This window comes from Protopterus annectens, chromosome 4.part0, assembly GCF_019279795.1.
Source record: "Protopterus annectens isolate FY-2018-M chromosome 4.part0, PAN1.0, whole genome shotgun sequence".
Classification (NCBI taxonomy): domain Eukaryota; kingdom Metazoa; phylum Chordata; order Ceratodontiformes; family Protopteridae; genus Protopterus; species Protopterus annectens.
In genome coordinates, this window is record NC_056733.1 from 1,615,396,748 (window position 1) to 1,615,415,319 (window position 18,572).

The 18,572-nt window shown below is 39.9% G+C and overlaps 1 protein-coding gene across 1 annotated transcript in view; it reads left to right on the top strand.

The window, feature by feature from the left end:
* Positions 1–18,572, top strand: part of MYOZ3 (myozenin 3) — a 400,135-nt gene that overhangs the window by 276,833 nt on the left and 104,730 nt on the right. The window contains exon 5 of the mRNA XM_044069394.1: positions 16,881–17,064. Within this exon, the coding sequence (XP_043925329.1) occupies positions 16,881–17,064 (184 nt within the window). The remainder of the gene's footprint in view (positions 1–16,880; positions 17,065–18,572) is intronic.

Consider the following 18,572-nt stretch of genomic DNA (forward strand, 5'->3'; position numbering starts at 1 on the left):
TTTGTCTGGAAATTCTGGGCTTTTTACATAATAGTAACAATACATAATTTCTTTCTTATCCTCAATAGTCCACTCTGTCGTCTTTATGGCTCTTCTTTGGCCAATCAATTTCTGTCATTTTTGTGGACAGCTACTTCCTTCTACAACACGGGGGCCATCCTCCCCCTAAGCCTGGCCTGGCCCCATTGCAGGAAAGTTTCTGTATTTTGAGTATTCTACACTGTCATTTTTTCCAGTCCTGGCACCAGTGCGCCTACCAAGACTGGGCACTTTTTTATCCTGGGTCTTGTGCGCTCGGCTATCTTTTTTATCTTTGATTTACTTCTGTTCATGATATATGCTATATAAATACAGTCTATATATCAGTGTCGCCTTGGTAAGATTTTGTGAAAAACAGGGTCCCCCTCATGAAAGTACTCACCAAAACTTGAGGATGAATTCAATTTCAGCACTACTACTCTCCTTTGCTTGCTGACTTTTCATCTCTCCATCAGAACCCAACTGCCCGCAGTGTTGCGTGTTATGGACATCAATGCCAACAGGGAAGTTACAGACAATGCCTGACTGTAAGGGTTTTAGCTGAAGTGCCCAAACATGGAACTGAGACAGATGGATGAGATGCCCATTCCTGTGATACTAAGGTTGGTGTAGCTTTAACCATATCAGCCAGAAGTAGCTTTCTGTGACCTACTGGGGACATGGCAGGTACACTGCAGGAATCAGCCTCATTAATCCTGAACCAGTTCCTTTTCTTTATGACACATCAACAAGAAGGGCTTCCAGCCCTCAACTGCCAGCTGGTTTGTAATGCCCAGGGTATAATTTATAAAGTGTCTGTGTGCCACTCCACCTGGGCAGGTCCTGTGATTCCCATATCTGGCACACATCTCGCTTATACCAAAGGCTCCTATCTGAGGATTTTGTAAAAGGTCATCTAGTTGGTAGGTACACACACACACAGACTAGATAGACAAGTTTATACAAAAAGGTACCTTGAAAGTAGGGATAACGCCACATTTAATATGTCTTTCCTTGTGATGCCAGATATGCTATAATGTGATGCATCCACAACTTCCAGGCAATGAAGAATATGGCCTATAATTCAATTCATGCCAAAATACTTACTGTAGTGGATCTGATGCTCAGCCTACTCAACATATACTTCCACTGTCTAGGTACATTAGACAGGGTACTACAATGCAGAACAGAAATCTACAGCAAGACTTTTGTTGTGTGTCCAATACTGCACAACATGATACTGCACGAAAAGTTGGAATGACAGGCGAGCATCTTGGCAGTATGTTTCATACTGACTGTACCAACTGTGAAAGGGCAGGGTGGAGCGGCAGGTGAGGAACACACAACAGCAGTACCATGGCAGGGGCAGAGGTGGATGCAGTAGATTGCAGCACTGGTGCAGGAGTAGATTCTGGTCTATAACTTTGGACCATGACCAGACTACAGAAAATAAAATGATGCAGTGTTATTACATCCTAAGGACGGACTAATCACACAGTGCATCAGACATCAACCTACTCACAAAGGTTAGAAAGTGCAGTAAACAGTAGTCATTATCCCTTACATAGCTAGGAGGACACACTGACAGGTGGCTGTAACACTATGAGCTGAGCAAGGGTCATGGGAAATGAACACAGTAGCCAGATACTCCTACAGGTTGTGAGGAGTAAGTGATCACATCCTCTGGATTTAGGGACAAGCTTTCATGATGTAACTATTGATATTTTCCACTATTGTGACTTATGAAGTCAGGGCTTGATGTGGACCATGGAAGGGAAGCTGCAGAACTATGAGACCATTCACCTTGCCAGGGTGTACTTTGTATTGATGCTGATAAGTGCCATTGCCAACAAAGTGGTTATCATCCACAAGTAGGGATGGCAGGTTGTTTGCCCACAGGTAAAAGGGCAGACATAGAACAACATGAACGTGCAAGTGCAGCCTGAAAAGGCATACTTGGTGCTGAGTCAGAGAAGTGCCACTGTCTACAACCGAGATGACACACATAACTAGGCATGGCAGACGTGTATCCTCTCCACTGGTCTGAGCAGTCTGACTTAAGACAATTAATGTCCCATCTCCCCACATCCTGACCTTCTGACAGGCATGGAAGGCATAGTTTCTGAATGCAGACTGAAGGGTAGTTGTAATATGTCTCAGGAATCCACCAGAAGCATTGTCTGCTACCTGTAGCTATAGTCCATGCCACTACACTTGCTGCGTGTCATCCCAGAGTCCACAGGGCTGTAGTTAGTAGCTAACTGTGCTTGGATCACTGATCTCCACATTCAGCAGTTATCAGCAAGTATCTCAGACAAATCAGGGTTGGTGTTGGAGCTGTAGCAGTGCCTGACTCAAACTCCAACCACCACATCTAACCCCCTCATTTCAGGATCTGTCTGTGCTAGGGACACGTGGAAGCCATGATGGACTCACAGGTAGAAGATGCGCTTCACATCATGGTGACACTACATGTTCAGCTTATGTGTCTACAAGGATCTCTGTAATTGTGGATGTGGGTGTCTCCCTCAATTGTTGAGTTACAGACAGTGTAACTGTGTCATCAGACCATGCCACTGGTATGTTTCAATCATCAGCAGCCACAGGTACCCTGATGACATCTGCCCTGTGTTGTTGCTGTTGTGCTGAACCCGCTATCACTGGAAACTATGAAAGTATGAACATAAATGACAACATTGTATGCCCACAGAAGTGCCCTTATAATGCCCTCTAGCATGCATAGTTGTACCACACATTGAAATACAGCTATAGCATAGTTTGACATACAAACCTTTTCAAGCAGGTTGTTACAGATACAGAACAGAGTTGCAAAGAGAGACAGGTATGCAGTTAGACTTTAGTCAACCCTTCCCTTTAAGTGTAGCAGAATATAGTGCACTACACTACACTATGATAGACATTACTAACCTTCTACATCCCCTAAATGGCAGATCAGTAGTTGGTATATCTCAGCTCCCACATCCATGTCAACCCGAGGTATGATAAACCAATCACCACCACCCTCCTCCAGCAAATGACACCTGAAAGTCTTCAGCATCAGTAAAGTGCTTTATTGTTAGTGGTTATTTGCATGTGGTGGACCTGTCTATTGCAATTTCCTAAGCACTGAGCATCACATCAGCAACCCTTTGATGAACCTGTTGAGGACCTATTGTGACCACCCACAATATTCACATCCTGCACCAATCCCTGCCACCTTTGACCCTAATGCTGCTTGCCTGCAGTAGCTTTGGCCAGGAGTCACATGGCATGTCTGCAGTGGACCTGCACTAGCACTCTGTTCTCTAAGATGAAGTTTTCCAACTGTTGCTTCATTTAGGTGGCTGTGCTAATTCTTGCACATCTGTCGGTAAAACATGTCATTCAATGAATGTATACCATCATGCGGGATGCCAGTACATCTGGCCAAAGCCCACTTAATGCATCTGTTTATGAGACATACAGTGCTATGCATAGCTTCTTCATTCCCATTTCTGTACTGTACTTATTACAACAGATTCCTTCTTTTATGCATGTGTTAATTAATTTACTTGATGCAACACACAGCCCCACCCCCATCATATATAGTAGCCAAACCCCAACATATGGCCCTGGAACTCCAGCCTCTAAGGCAAGTCCTACAAAGTGCTTCAATTGTACAAGGTTGTCCTCCAAAAACACAGGCAGGCAGTGCAGTGCCAAGACAGATTCCTGGGTTCCCAGTTACATTTACATCACAATATCTGCCTCAGTGTGATTGACATCCACTGCATGGTTGTTGTCATAGCAGAGTTACTTTACCAAGCTGTCTTCCTTCTAAACTCTGCAAATCTATCTTGTCTCTGTAAAGCTGTAAGACTACAGAATCACTACTGCAATTCTTCTATTCCACACCTGCAGAGTCTTGATTGGGGGTGTGCAAAATGGAACTGATTACTTGCATTGTGCTAACAAGGGCCAATTAATGTAGCAATTAAGCTAATAAGGTTTTTTTAGTGCCACTGTGTTTGAATTATTACCATAAGCATATTCTGCTATGCAGGCATGCTTGCAGTAGACATTTGTTTCAAGGTAAATACAAGGAATGTAAACAGTATTTTGTTGCTTACAGCGTGTGTCTGCACATAGCACTGTGATGCTGCACTATATCCATTCCTAGCACTGAAGATAATATAATGCAATATTACACTACACAGTAGGACATCTATAAACATGCATCTGTGCACACTGTGCTACGATTTCACTCCTCACGCTATTTCATGTGCTATGGAATGTAGAGCTCCAGCAAGATATTTTTTCTTCCTCCTGCACAAGGAGTTTCAGCAGAGTCTGACAGGGCATTCTCATAGGCCCTTGTGGAAGGTGGATGCCTGGTGTGAGTTTGCCAGAATGTTGATAAGATACCTCTGGATTCATTTATTTTGGTGAACAGTGCTACATCACTGCAGTTACCAGAGGCTGTGCCACACTAACCTGCTTCAACAGTCAGAGGTGTGGGGTTAATGAATGACAACCCAAAATTTAATGTCATTATTATTTTAGTACTATTTCCTTCTGGTATTGTACCTGTTTTACATGTATACTTAGAAATTCATAGTTTATTTTTAAACAGCAGAGCAACATGAGCTTAATATGGATGATCTCACAGAAGCCAGCATCAACTCTACTAGAGTGGCACTTCTCCATCACACCAGAAGGATGTGTATGTCTGTGCCAGTCAATTATACAACTTACACTCTGTTGCTAACATATTTGTGTAATCATATCTCCCATTGTTTCATCCTTCTGTTGGTAGAGCTGTAGATGAAAAGGATGGGAGGGCAAACTCATACAGGTCTGCACTGGCAAAATCCTCTTCTGGTAGGTCACTAGTGGCCATCAGAGATGCCTGTTAGCATAGGGATATTGATGTTCTTGCTGGAGTTCATGAGGAAAGTTCACAGGTATCCTCCATGGCTATTTTGCAGGACAGGGGCAAAGATTCATGTTTTGATAGCAGACTGGAAGTGTCTACTCTAGTTTCACAACATCACTCACAGAAGCTGATGGTGGCTGACATGGAGCAACAATTTAATGTCTGGCTCAACAACATGGAGTGTCTTCTGTCTCAACTAGCTGAGTCACAATACCAGTAGTCCCTCACCACTGGGTACCAGAGGAACACAACAATGGCCATCCAGGGGAGTACAGTCTAGGTTTCTTGCCCTCTGTGCCAACAAGGTTTACAGCCATATCAGGACTGTACCATATTATTGGTATCATTCTTAATTCTATATTCATTATCCAACCTTCCTCATCATCATTTTTCTACTATCCGTATGCCTGTATTCATCCACTGTCCTTCCATCCATTTTTCTATATTCACTGCCCCTGTCTATCTAAGTCTGTCTTTTATATTTCTCTGCCTGCCCCTGCTAGCCACCCTTTTTCCTCTATTCCATACACAACCTTCCCTCACTGCATTCCCCACCTACCCTTATTGGCTATATATGAAAAAGGGACTTTTTCCCTAAAAAAACTTTTCTCCCCATCCAACTTTCACACTTTTTAGTTACCCTTCTGTGTTTCCTCTGCTTGCTGTTATGCACTTCCTAATTTCCTGACTACCCCATTTTCTCCCCATTTATATAATTAATAAACTTGACACTTTACTGTGCATATCGACTGTGAGCTATTTGATGGCTACTCTGCTATACTTCTTGCTCAGAACAGTCATGAGATGCTGCTAACCAGTCCTACCTAGATCACATAAGTACACACACTGACTTAGCTATGCTAGCTTGCATTCCATGTGATGTATGTCAGGTCAGTCACATGCATTACTGTAATGCTGCTCCGTGTGAACTATGTCATGTCAGTTACATGCATTACTGCAATGGTGCAACGCGTGATGTACGTCATGTCAACAGTGACATCCTCATAAATGGAGCTCTTCTCTGTGAATCCCAAACAATGTCTCAACATACTAGCTCAGAACGTGCACTCAGATGACTATATACCTAAACACAGAATCACATAAAAAAACATCGAAACACAAACCATAAAAAAAAAAAAAAAAAAAAAGGCAAACTTTCACGCAAATGAATGTCAATGAAATGTGTGTGGGGTATATATATATATATATATATATATATATATATATATATATATATATATATGGGTCTAGGATTATTCACTGAAAGCACATTTCACTGAAAGTCAAATGACTGTGCACAAATCAGTGAAAGCTCAATTCACTGAAAACACAATTCACTGAAACACATTTCACTGAAAGTTATATATGGCCTTTTCCCCACTGTAATGCAACCCTGGAGTTAGTATATATAGTAAGGGGGGTGTGGGGGGTGTAGCCCCCACATAGTTTGGATACATATTATGTTCAGGAAAGAGTAATTTATTGGAATTGCAAGTATCCATGTATATAGTTCAAAATATTTAAAATAGGTGGGGGGCTACACCCACCACACCCCCAATCTGGGGGGCGGTGCCCCCCACACCCCCCCTTACTATATATACTAACTCCAGGGATGCACTACAGTGGGGAAAAGGCCATATATAACTTTCAGTGAAATGTGTTTCAGTGAATTGTGTTTTCAGTGAATTGAGCTTTCAGTGAATTGTGCACAGTCAAATGTGTTTCAGTGAAATGTGCTTTCAGTGAATAGTCCTAGACCCATAAATATATATATATATATATATATATATATATATATATATATATATATATATATATATATATATATATATATATATACACATATATATGTGTGTGTGTGTGTGTGTGTGTACAAGACACACTCACACACAAACACACATACACACACACACACACACAGACAGCAATGCACTGTCAAAAAATGCTGCTTTGCTACTGATTGTTATTAATGCCACTGCAGCAGGAAATTATGTTATTAATGAAAAGCCAATATAGTTGCTTGATAATGAGGTGACTGAACATACTGGCTTTTTCACTATGAGGTCACAGTACACTGGGGATTGGGGAAATGCCCTTTCCCCACTGTAGTGCAATCTCAGAGTGGTATATACAAGTAGCAGGGGTGTAGGAGATACAGACAGGCTTGCCCTTTCAAATAAACAGTTTTTTTTTTATCCTTTTAGGATCTTTTTTTTTTATTTCTGGATTATCATGATAAAATAACATATATATATATATATATATATATATATATATATATATATATATATATATATATATATATATATATATATACACACACACACACACACACACATATATATATATATATATATATATATATATATAGATAGATAGATAGATAGATGGAGCTACCTCATAAAACCGACAAGCAAAAACACTGACAATGAGATCACCAACACCACAACACCGACAGTTGAAAAACACGAAAGTTCACATGCTCGACAAACCACAATCCTGACAGTTAACAAAACAAAACAAATCAGTTTCCAAAAAACACACACACAACACAAGCACACCAAAAACCTTACAAACCTGCACTAAACCTTACATGCACAACAGTCTATACACTAACCTTAACCCAAACCCTAATCTTAAGGTCCGTCACTATCACACACTTACCTTAACCGCACCCTAACCCTACAGTCAGTCACTAATGCACACTAACCTTAACTGCATCCTAACCCTAAAGTCCGTCACTATCTCATACTTACACAGTCGCGCTCGTTTTGCATGTCGGTGTTTTCACCGTCAGGATTCCGGACTGTCGATTATTTACATTGTCGGTCTTCTCGTTGTCGGCGTTTTCAGCTTTCGTTCTTCTCAGGTAGATCCATATAGATATATAGACATAAAGTGCATATCTATCCATCAGCATTAGTAAACTGGTATTACACACAAACAGTTGAATGGAAAGCAGAAAAGAGTACATAAAACTACTACACCACTCTCCAACTGCTTACATTTTACAGTACCTACGTACACATAAGACTACCTCTCTAGACACTGAGTCATAACACAACAGTGTAGGAAAATTTCATAGCATAATCAAGGATTTACTGGTAATGCACACTCCTATAACCTTAGTACTCAGACTCTCAAGATCAGTCCTAGCTTAAGTAATTGTGTATCCAGCTGCCTTAAAATGCCATAGGTGGAAAATTCAAAAGTGCTCAGTTATCTGGCTAATCGACCACTTACATTTTCTGGGCAGGAATTCTTGGAAATTAGGAAGACAGAAGAATAAAGATTATGTGATGTACTGAGGCTGTTGGAACAGGGCAGTGATGAAGAAGAGTACATCAGAGGACTGGGGTAAATAAAATTTGAGTAATAGATGATGTGAATGCACAAATGAGCAGGACAGATTGGCATAAATGGACGAATAGAGGTATGGGAATATGTGCAAAGTGAATGGTTAAAGTTTGCATAATGTAGGAAATAGGTTTAGTGATGCCTGTTTAAATTCCAAGGACTATAAATGCAATTCTTGGAAGAGTGAAACTAGAAGTGCAAATGATGTGGTATGTACTCTAACTGAGATTGTGATAACTTGCAGTACAATCCTTATTATGAGGTGCAGTGATCTCCGAGTTAATGAATGTGTAAGTAAGATAATGAGACACAGCCCCCCCCCCCCACATCAGCAGTATAGGATAATGAGACACAGGCCCCTCATCAGGCGTGTAGGACAATGAAGCCCCCTACAAATTCACAGTAAAGGTACACAATGGTTTTCAGAATTCAGTCTTATTTACTGAAATAATTTAATTATTGAAGTGCTGGAACGCTGAGTATCATGCCATCCTCTTCCAATAATGAGTCAAGGATTAGGACAAAGAAGGGGAGTAGAGGAATTCTCTGGCATAAGGTATAAATATGTATGAGAGCTTAATAGGAGAAGTCCTAAAGGGGATTTAGGGCCTTCATCTCCTAAATGACATTCGCACTGGGCATATGCGCTGCAGAAGAATGACATCACTCTTTTGTCATGAAGCAAATCATGAACTAAACAGTGATACCACTACGCTTTACAAGAAGTAGCCCCAAAACAGGTATTCTGAAAATGTAGTCACAAGCTATCAAGATCGTCCAATGTTTTACGTCTGTGCTGTGAGCTTTCACTTATTCAGTTTCTAGTTTCGAGTATTTTTTTCTAAAGTTTTCAACATGCTATCAGCAGGACATCTCCTAATGAACTACAGATGTCATTATACATGTCTTTTCAAAATATTATTCCTGCCATTGCACTGTAAAATGACCTTCTGGCATGATTCCAACATTTACTAATACTACAATCCATAAAGCACAGCTATGAAATACATATGTTGAAATATGGGAAAAAGATGTTAAAAATATGTTAGCATTATAAGCTTCAGACGACTTTGTTGACTAATCTTGTAGCTTAGAAAATGTATACATTTTGATTTAACACTTGAAGGCCCGGCCATTTCTTTGGATTATGACAGGGCTATGAGTAGTGTTACAGAGATAAAAGAAGTGGAAGCATGAGCTTTAGAAAAGGGTAGGAGCAAATCACATAAAAAACGGGAATTGTGGGAACAATACATGTAGAATAATGTTTTGGGGGAGGCATGAGGTTTAAGGGAAGGCAGAAATTGATCAATTTATGTAATTTTGTATTGAAGATAGATAATTATAAATAATTTATTTATTATTATTTTTATTAATTATTTGTTCACCGGGAAAGTCCACCTTGGAACAAATCCAATTTTCAGAGGCGGTTCGGGGAGAAACCCTCCAGACCATGTCTTTGCAACATGTGAGGAAACTGGAGCACACAGAGGAAACCCACACGGATGCAGGGTGGAGATGCACACTCTACACAGAAGGCACTCCAGCAGTGAATCAAACCGGAGAACCTCTTGCTGTGAGGCAACAATGCTACCGCTGCACCACTATACCATCCATTATATATAAAAATATATGAGGTGTATGTTTGCAATTGTGATACATTAACATGGTTTGTTTTCTTTTATATAAATGTATGTTTGCCTATGTCTTAAGTGATGACTCAATAAAGGTGTTAGAAAAAAGAGAATGACTACTGTCCTGTTTTGTGATCCTATGAATAAGCCCCTAACTATGACCACAACAACTCAAATCTAATTAGTGATACTGGAAGAGGGAGACAGAAGAAGTTAGGAGTAAGCAGTAAATGCAAGTTCTGGGGATGAGGGAATGACAGTCTTGTGGCTGTTCCATCCCATGCAAGGAGAGTCTTGAAGAATAAACAGTGATACCTGGAGGTGTGGATTTAGCTTGCCAAGTCAGTGATGGAATCCTATATTAGCATGTGGATGTGAGCACTGATATGAGAGGGAAATAGTATAGTAGGCCCTCTGGCTGATGGGAGCACCTATGTAAGCCACCAAGGACTGGGATTAGGGCCAAATAGGAGACTCCCTGATGGCTGCATACATGATGGCCTCCATATTGTCTCTCACCCTATGAGAAGCAAATAGGCTGATTGATCACAGAGGGCTGATGGTCAGCAGGCAGTGTGTGGGGGGGGCACCCCCCCAAAAAATATGTCTTCTGTCTCTTCTTAGAAATAGTCAACATTATTTCAACCTCAAAGAATATTCTAACAGTGTTGAACCAGATCATCTCGGAAACAAGGCATATTTTGTAACTAGTTTTGTTCACAAGGAAGATATATGAACATTTTTTAAGTAAAACTGGGGAAATACCAACAACCCCAGTGTGTTAAAACTGCCTTGAATTTGTTAAATACGGTTTTGCAGTGGAAATTCTCAGCCCTTTTTTAATTTGAAACTAAAACCATATCACTTCCTTCAGACTATATTGTGAGTACAATCTGGCATTGACAATACATAATACTGCACATAGTGACTGAAAGTATAGATTCATATAAGGACCCGGATATATGGGTAGATCGAGCTTTTAAGTTTTTTTAGTTATATCAACCAACTGGTTAATGGTCATTATAGAACTAAATCAGAAATGATGAAGTCATTGTTTTTTAGTTACATTAGACCCAAATTTGAATAACAACAATATGGAAACCTTATAAGAAAAGAAGCGTGAGTAAACTGGAAATAGTACAGTGGAAATATGCCAAGGGCATCAACTGATGTGAAAATTTAGGCTATTATGAAGGACTAAAATATCTGAACTTGTACAGTGTCTCATATAGATATTTAAGAGGAGATCTTATTTAGGTATATAGGGCATTTACAGAGAAAGACCGCTGGGAAAGTCTGGGGTTCTCAAAAAGCAGTAGAGAATCATCAGACAAACAACATAGAAGATTCTATAGGAATGAGAAGTGTACTAATTGGTCCTCTGCTGATGCTTGGAATAGACTAACAAATCACATTAAGCAAGTACTAGTTCAGATACAAGAACAGCCTGGACACTTATTATGGTAACGTGTTTTGGTATTCAACCACTAAATGCCTTGAATACCCAAGGTACTGCAGTAACAGACTATACTGGGATTGCTTCTAATTAGTCCATCCTCTTGCAATATTGCAAATTTCCAGTAGTAAAATCCCAGTGCAGACTACAAACAAACTTAATGAGGTAAGGATTTTCAGGTTTACTGCAATGCTTCCTGTACAACTGCCAGGTGGCTGCCTTTGCCCCCCCCCCCTCCCAATTGTGCTTTATTTGTGTTTGGGTGTGTACCATTTTTATGTGTAGACTACTCCCATAAGACATCATAGTACTTACTAGTTGTGAAATCGGTAATGCGTCATTATCGAGTTCAGTGCAGTGTTGAAAGGAGGGGCGAGTACTTGCAAAACAAGCTTTCAACAGTTTGCGTATTTGGTACAGTTTCTGGGCCTTAGACACTGTCTGATTTATCTGTTTGCAACTACAGTATTCACTTCCTTAAAGATCCAGCCTTACTGAACTTTTTGAATGGTGTTGCTACCAATTTCTGTATTTGTGACTGAAGTGCATCTGCGATTCTTGATGAACCTTGTTTGTCTTTGTCACTGAACCTTCTCCCCTGCAGGTCATTTTTTGCAGGACCCACAGAGTAAGTTCTTCTATAAAGCAAATGTTAAATAAGTGAAGTGTGAGCACAAATCTAAATCATCATTACAGGAAGGAACAGCCAACCTTGACTTCGCCAAATCATATCTGTACAAACTTTGCTCATCCCTTTGTAGGTGTGACATGCTGTTCACTTTTTCTGCTTTTGGGAGTTGTTCCTGTTTAAACTAGTTCCTGTGTGAATTTGTAGATTAATAAAGGTGGTCTCCACTTCAGCAACTTATATGACTGTATCTGCTCTTACCTTGCATTGTAATAGCATGACTACTGTATACATGCGTTCCAGTAGCAGCTCTCTGCTAGCTATTCATGGTAGTGTAGGTCAGTTATTAGTATCAACATACCCGGGCATTCTTTGCTATAAGAAAATAGTTATTGGATAAATTTAAGTGTAACTAGTAGCAATATTCTATAAAGTCATGGTGGTAAATCTACCATTGTCCCATGAGACAGAAGTTCCTGTTTGATCTTCACTGAACTTGAGATCCTCAGTGTTAAAATCCTGTAACAGCTGAAGAAGAATGTAGAAAAATGTAATTCAGCAAAAAAGCTAGCTTAAATGTACTGTTCAATATGCTTTTACAGAATCTTGGTTAGCTTTTTCTTCAAAAACTAATGTTTCTTGTGAAAATTATAGGATCTCGATTTCCATCATTTTATATCGATGTAGCCGAGTTGGGAAAGCAAGGAAGAAATATTTGTGTAGGGCCCTGCTGTTAGGTTGAAACACTTCGGTGCATACATATTTTGCTGACTCCTGTCCAAAAACAGTCTTCGATATGTATTATAATAGAAGATGTCATTCTTCATTTATCAGTTTACACACGTGTGCATGTGTGTGTGTGTGTGTGTGTGTGTGTGTGTGTGTGTGTGTGTGTGTGTGTGTGTGTGTGTGTCTGTAAACTGATACACGTAGTATGGGATTTATATATACGTCTATACATGTGTATTTCTTCTGGGCTCAAATATCCCGATGACTTCTGGTCTAGTTGATTCTGATTTCCACCTACGATACACTTATTCCCATTGTGATTTTGTACCATGTCTTACCTCACTGTGTTTCAGTTTAGCAATCATTTTACAGCAGGTTGAGAAGGAAGAGAGAGAGTTCATCAACCATTGTTGGTCTATCACACTGTAGATGTGTTGGAATGTTGTTGTTTTGCCCTGTTTTCTATGCAGCATATGTAGACAGAATGCTAAGGCTGTGCATGTGACTACTCGCAATCAAGCAAGCCCCAGTGTGGATTTTTTGTAACGGCCTTATTTCAGCCATTCCCCCTATGCTTAACCTACTTGGCAATGATGTGGATGCAGATTTACACATCCGGCCAACCCAGGTGATCGCAATTCTTTTTTCTTTTTCATTTTCATTTATCCTTAGAAACATTCACCACAAGTATTTTTACATGAATCCAAGCAAGTAAAATCAGAAAATCAAATAAAACAACAGCAGACCTCACATGAAGCTCCTTATTAGTAGGTAGGACAGCATTCATATTAACATGCATGGGAAGTACTTACACAATGACATTTTTCTAAAACATAATTCATTTTTAGTTCTATTGTTATTTTATTTCTTTATAGTAGGTCGACTGGATATTATTGCTAATTTTCTGCTACAGCCTTATTACACAGAAAATCAGAAAGAAAGATTGTATACAACAACAGTGTGTACAGTAAGTGCAGTGAGCAGACTGGGGTGAGAGAGAATGGCTACTTAAAGGTTTAACGAGTGAGTAACAAACTTACTAGAAGTGGGCCTTAAAGGAAAATTCCACCTTCTCCTACAGTTTAACTCCTCTCTTAGGATGCTTTTCTCCCTACAGTATGGTTCCAGTATTGTTTAGATACCTGAAACCTGCTTGTCCTTTATAAAACATTTATTTCCTTGCCTTGGAATCAAATGAGGGAAAAGATCACCCACTTTTTTTAAGCTTAACTTCTCTCATAATTTGCAGAGGAATGTGTCTATGCCTGCAGGACATACCAGAGACAGTGAAATTTGTAGTCAGGTACTACAGACAATCTTACTTGGGTAATTAGTCCTGCTGATGTCCAGAGCACAGCACCTGCTATAAAAAAACGAAAAGAGGTGTGAAACTATTTCCATTGACTTTGTTGCAGAAAGGAAGAAAACTTACACTGACTCACAGCTACTTGCAAATTAGCTATGCATTTCATAGCAAACTGGAGCAAATAGATCACTCGGTGGTTCAAAGGCAGTTGTCATCTGTTTTGACAAATTTACATAAGCAGCATCATAGTATTGAATTGCTAAGCATTAAACTTTAAACATTTGTTATCTATACTGCTTTACATTTTAATATAACTTAAATGTAGTATCAAAGATGTCTGTGGCACTTAGAAAAAAGTCAGAATCTATTTTTTCTTGTAATTCTTGTAAATTATCAACACATTAACCAAAGTGTGAGGGGAGGGGACTGTCAACAGCGGCTTGCAATATAGCTACTTTTTGGATGCAGCTGAAAAACTCCTTAATATACTGTAAAACAGGCTCTGAGACACACACAAATGAGGGCCATTCAAGAAATAAAATCAGCTACCCTGTGTTACAGAAGGTATATACGATGACAGTGACTGTCATTAATCTCATTATATGTCAAATGGATGGGAATACACCACTACTTCCTTATGTCTAACATGACTCATATAAGGCAGACTTGAAATGGATTATGGGAAAAAGAAAGGCTTGAAGAAAAACAAGACCACATTGTTATGCCAAGCCCTGTTGGTAGCCATTTGGTGGAAAACATGACAAAATTCTATAAGAAGCAGTAAAGAGTATTTTTTAGGTGTTAAAATAGCTCAAAACAAAGAAACTAAGCTGGACATTAATCCCTACGTCACCCGATGGGTTGCCAACTGGCTTACTGACAGAACCCACACTGTAAAAGTAGCTGACTCCAAATCCAGCTCCAGACAAGTGACAAGTGGAGTACCTCAGGGTTCAGTCCTAGGACCTCTTTCGTTTGGCATCTACTTCTCTGAAGTACAGGCCAACACTAATGGACTCTGGCTAACAAAATTTGCAGATGACTGCAAACTGGGAGCCATTATTGAATCCCCATATCATGCGGATACTCTATAAAAGGGCCTTACAGAAACAGATGCTTGGTGTCACAGCCATGGGCTCAGGCTCAATGCCAAGAAATGTATAGTTATCCCCTTTGGGAAAAACATGTACCCACGAATTACCACATAGGTGGCAGTACACTAAACACCGAAAGTGTGATAAGAGACTTAGGGACACAGGTGGACAGTGGTCTCACCTTCAGTCGCCACAACAGTCAGGAAACCCTTCTATGTGGCACACCTCATCACTAAGGGCTTTTCATCAAGAAAAAAGGAAGTCATTGTCCCACTGTACTCATCCCTCATTAGACCCATTGTAGAATGCAATGCCCCATTTGATATGTACCTCTCAAGACATCTGCAACAACTATAAAGGCCACAGAAATACCTCACTAAAAGAATCACAGGCCTAAAGCATATGCCCTACACTGACCGCCTTAAAAAACTCCAGCTATACTCTGTCACATATCGTCTACTCCGAGGCGATCTCTGCTTAACATACACAGCCATGTCAAACCCAGAGCTGCTGGACATGCTACACTTAAAGAAATCCCAATCCCTCAGAGCCACATGCTCCAGGGATCTAAACCTTGTCATCACAATAAACAAAACATGCTGGAGGAATAGGTTCCTGACCAAGAGACTCCCCAAACTCTGGAATAGACTGCCCATACATGTCAAGCAGAGCACCTCTTTGGCCCTCTTCAAAAGGAACCTTGATTGGATGGGAGAAAGGAAATTCACCCCGGGGATCTCATCAGTCGCCCTGCTAGACAGGGGTCCAGGAAAGTAAATAGTGTGGGAAGAAATAGCCAGGGAATTGTTATGGCTAGGCTTGTATAGGCCCTAGGGTCGATAGCCTAGTAACAACCTATGAACCTGTGAACCTATATTGGCAGGCTAGAAGGACATTAATGCCAGTGCATGAAATACTTGTATGTATATGTGTATGTATTTGCATATATTATTTTCTCTGAAACCTTTGTTTCCCTATTTATTTTTTACACAACCACAATGTGCTTGAGAAAATTGCACATAAATTTGTTTTCATTAACATGGAAAAAATTTTTTCTTTTGCTTTTTACCATACATTATGTTCCAGAAATTCACTCTGCATGCTTCAACATTTAATCATTAGACTGCCTTTTTAGTTCTTTTACGGGGATGTTATTGATATAGAAATTCAAGAGGTACACTAATTGAGTTTTCAGATTATCTACCAAACTCCTTTGTGGAATATATTGAGTCTTACTTCCTGAATGAACTGCAGTGGGAGCTACAGCATTCCCACTGCATAATATACCTATCTGTAGTATAGTGCCTCCAGTAGTAACTCCACTCTAAGAGGTATATTCCCACAAGAAATGTCACTGTGTCGTACCTATGTCAATGCCCTTGATGTGTGTTTTAAAAATGCAATGTGTTTCAGGCATATGTACTTAATAAGTGCTGGATGAGCATATTATGCATCTGTTAGGCTATATGGATTGTCCAAATGTATGCTGCTTTTATAAGTCTGCCATAAAGTAAATACTTTCCAGCAGTCACTGAGATCAGTATTTGTAAGTCAAGAAATATGTGAAAAAAAAGATCTTCACAATTGCTACTTGGTCCTTTGTTTTTTGATGTTTGGTATTTCAGATTGTGAAACAAAAATGGATGATTATGAAATATTCAGTAGACACCCCACCTTTAAAAGGAACACTTATTCAAAGACAAGATAGCTGTTAAAATTAAATATTTTTATTCACTTTTGTAGGTTACTCAGGTCCTCTAAAAAATGTACCACCAGAGAAGTTTAACCGGACTGTCATCCCTAAATCCTACCAAACACCATGGCATCAGGCCCTCCTGAATGAAGGAAATGTCATAGAACCTGAGACTATCCAAATCTCTGTGCCTCCCGGCAAACAGAGTGAGATGCACTACAGATGTTTCAACAGGTATTGCTTATATTGCTGTATATTTTCAGTACCAAAAGACAAGAAGAAGTACAGGTTTTTCAATAATAACTTCCACAAGCATATTAGATATCTCTGGCAGTAAATGTGGGAACCTCTGTGTTGCTTTAAGAATCTTCTTTCTCATTTTCAGGTTCACAGACTTCTTCATTTTCTTTTAATCATGTTCTGATTTGATTTACATGACTCCTCACAGACAGACTATCACCGATGACCACAATATTACATACAGGTCCTGAGCAGCTCTCATTTTGGTCTGGGATCCTCAGACAGACATCATCCTTCAGTGCAAAACTTCTCAACTTTGTATGTTTGCTGATAGTCTGTTTGCAAGTCAGCTCCTTACTCTCGATTTAGAACAATTTAGATAAAAAAATCATGGGGGCCCTTGCCAAATATAACATAATAGGCAGGTTATTTTTACACCCCTAAGAGATGACCCAGTAGTCAGGGACTTAGGGGCATACATAAACAGTATTCTAGCTTTTGACCATCACATGTCTACAGTAGTGAGGAAATCATTCTATGTTGTGCAACTTATCAACAAAGATATGGCATCTACGTCCACAGAGGTTACTGTTCCATTGTATTCGACATTTATCAGATCTATCATTGAGTACAGTGCCCCCTTTGGTATGTATCTAACCAGGCACATCCAACAACTGGAATGTTCACAGAGGTTCCTCACTGAAAGAAGACAGGGTATAAGTAACATGTCCTATGCAGACCACCTCAAGGCCCTATCCCTCTATTCTGTCTCATACAGGCTGTTGGGGGATCTATGCCTGGCATAAAAGGCATTGTCAGACCCCACCCTGATGGACTTCCTGCATATCTGCAAAGCAAACAGCACCAGAAGTGCCGATTCCAAAAACTTAAATATTGCCTGCGATATAAATAGGAGCTGCTGGAGAGACATGTATGTATCCTAGAGACTACCCCTTCTCTGGAAGAGGCTCACTATTCATGTGAAGCAGAGTTCCTCCTTAACCCAATTCAATCATTGTACGATTGGATGGGGAACAGGAAATGCACCCCTGGTTTGGCATCCATGTCTCTAATGGACATTGGCAGCCTGTGAATGATTCATCTCCCAGGCCCCTGCTTGTATATATTTCATCTCTCAAGCCTCTACTTACACATGTCAAGGGTACCAAAATTTGTTAGAGACTTGCGATGCATGGCTAGGCTTAAAAAGACCCTTGTGGTTGTTAGCCTAGTACACACCTATGAAACAATGAACCTATGTAAAGTAGTACACCTTTAAATGTTAAAAGTAATTTGACTTGTATGTCATGCAACAAAGGGTGGTTAAGTACTTGTGTGAAAAGGTTCAGTGAAGAGGCAACTCCTTCTCTGTCTTTAGGCCTCCAAGAGGCTCACTACTGTAATTATGAGAATCGTATGTGTGAGCCAGAGAGAGAAAAAATGTCCAAATATACAGGAGAACAGTGAATGTCAAACATCTCTGTTCACCTTTAAGGTTGTTT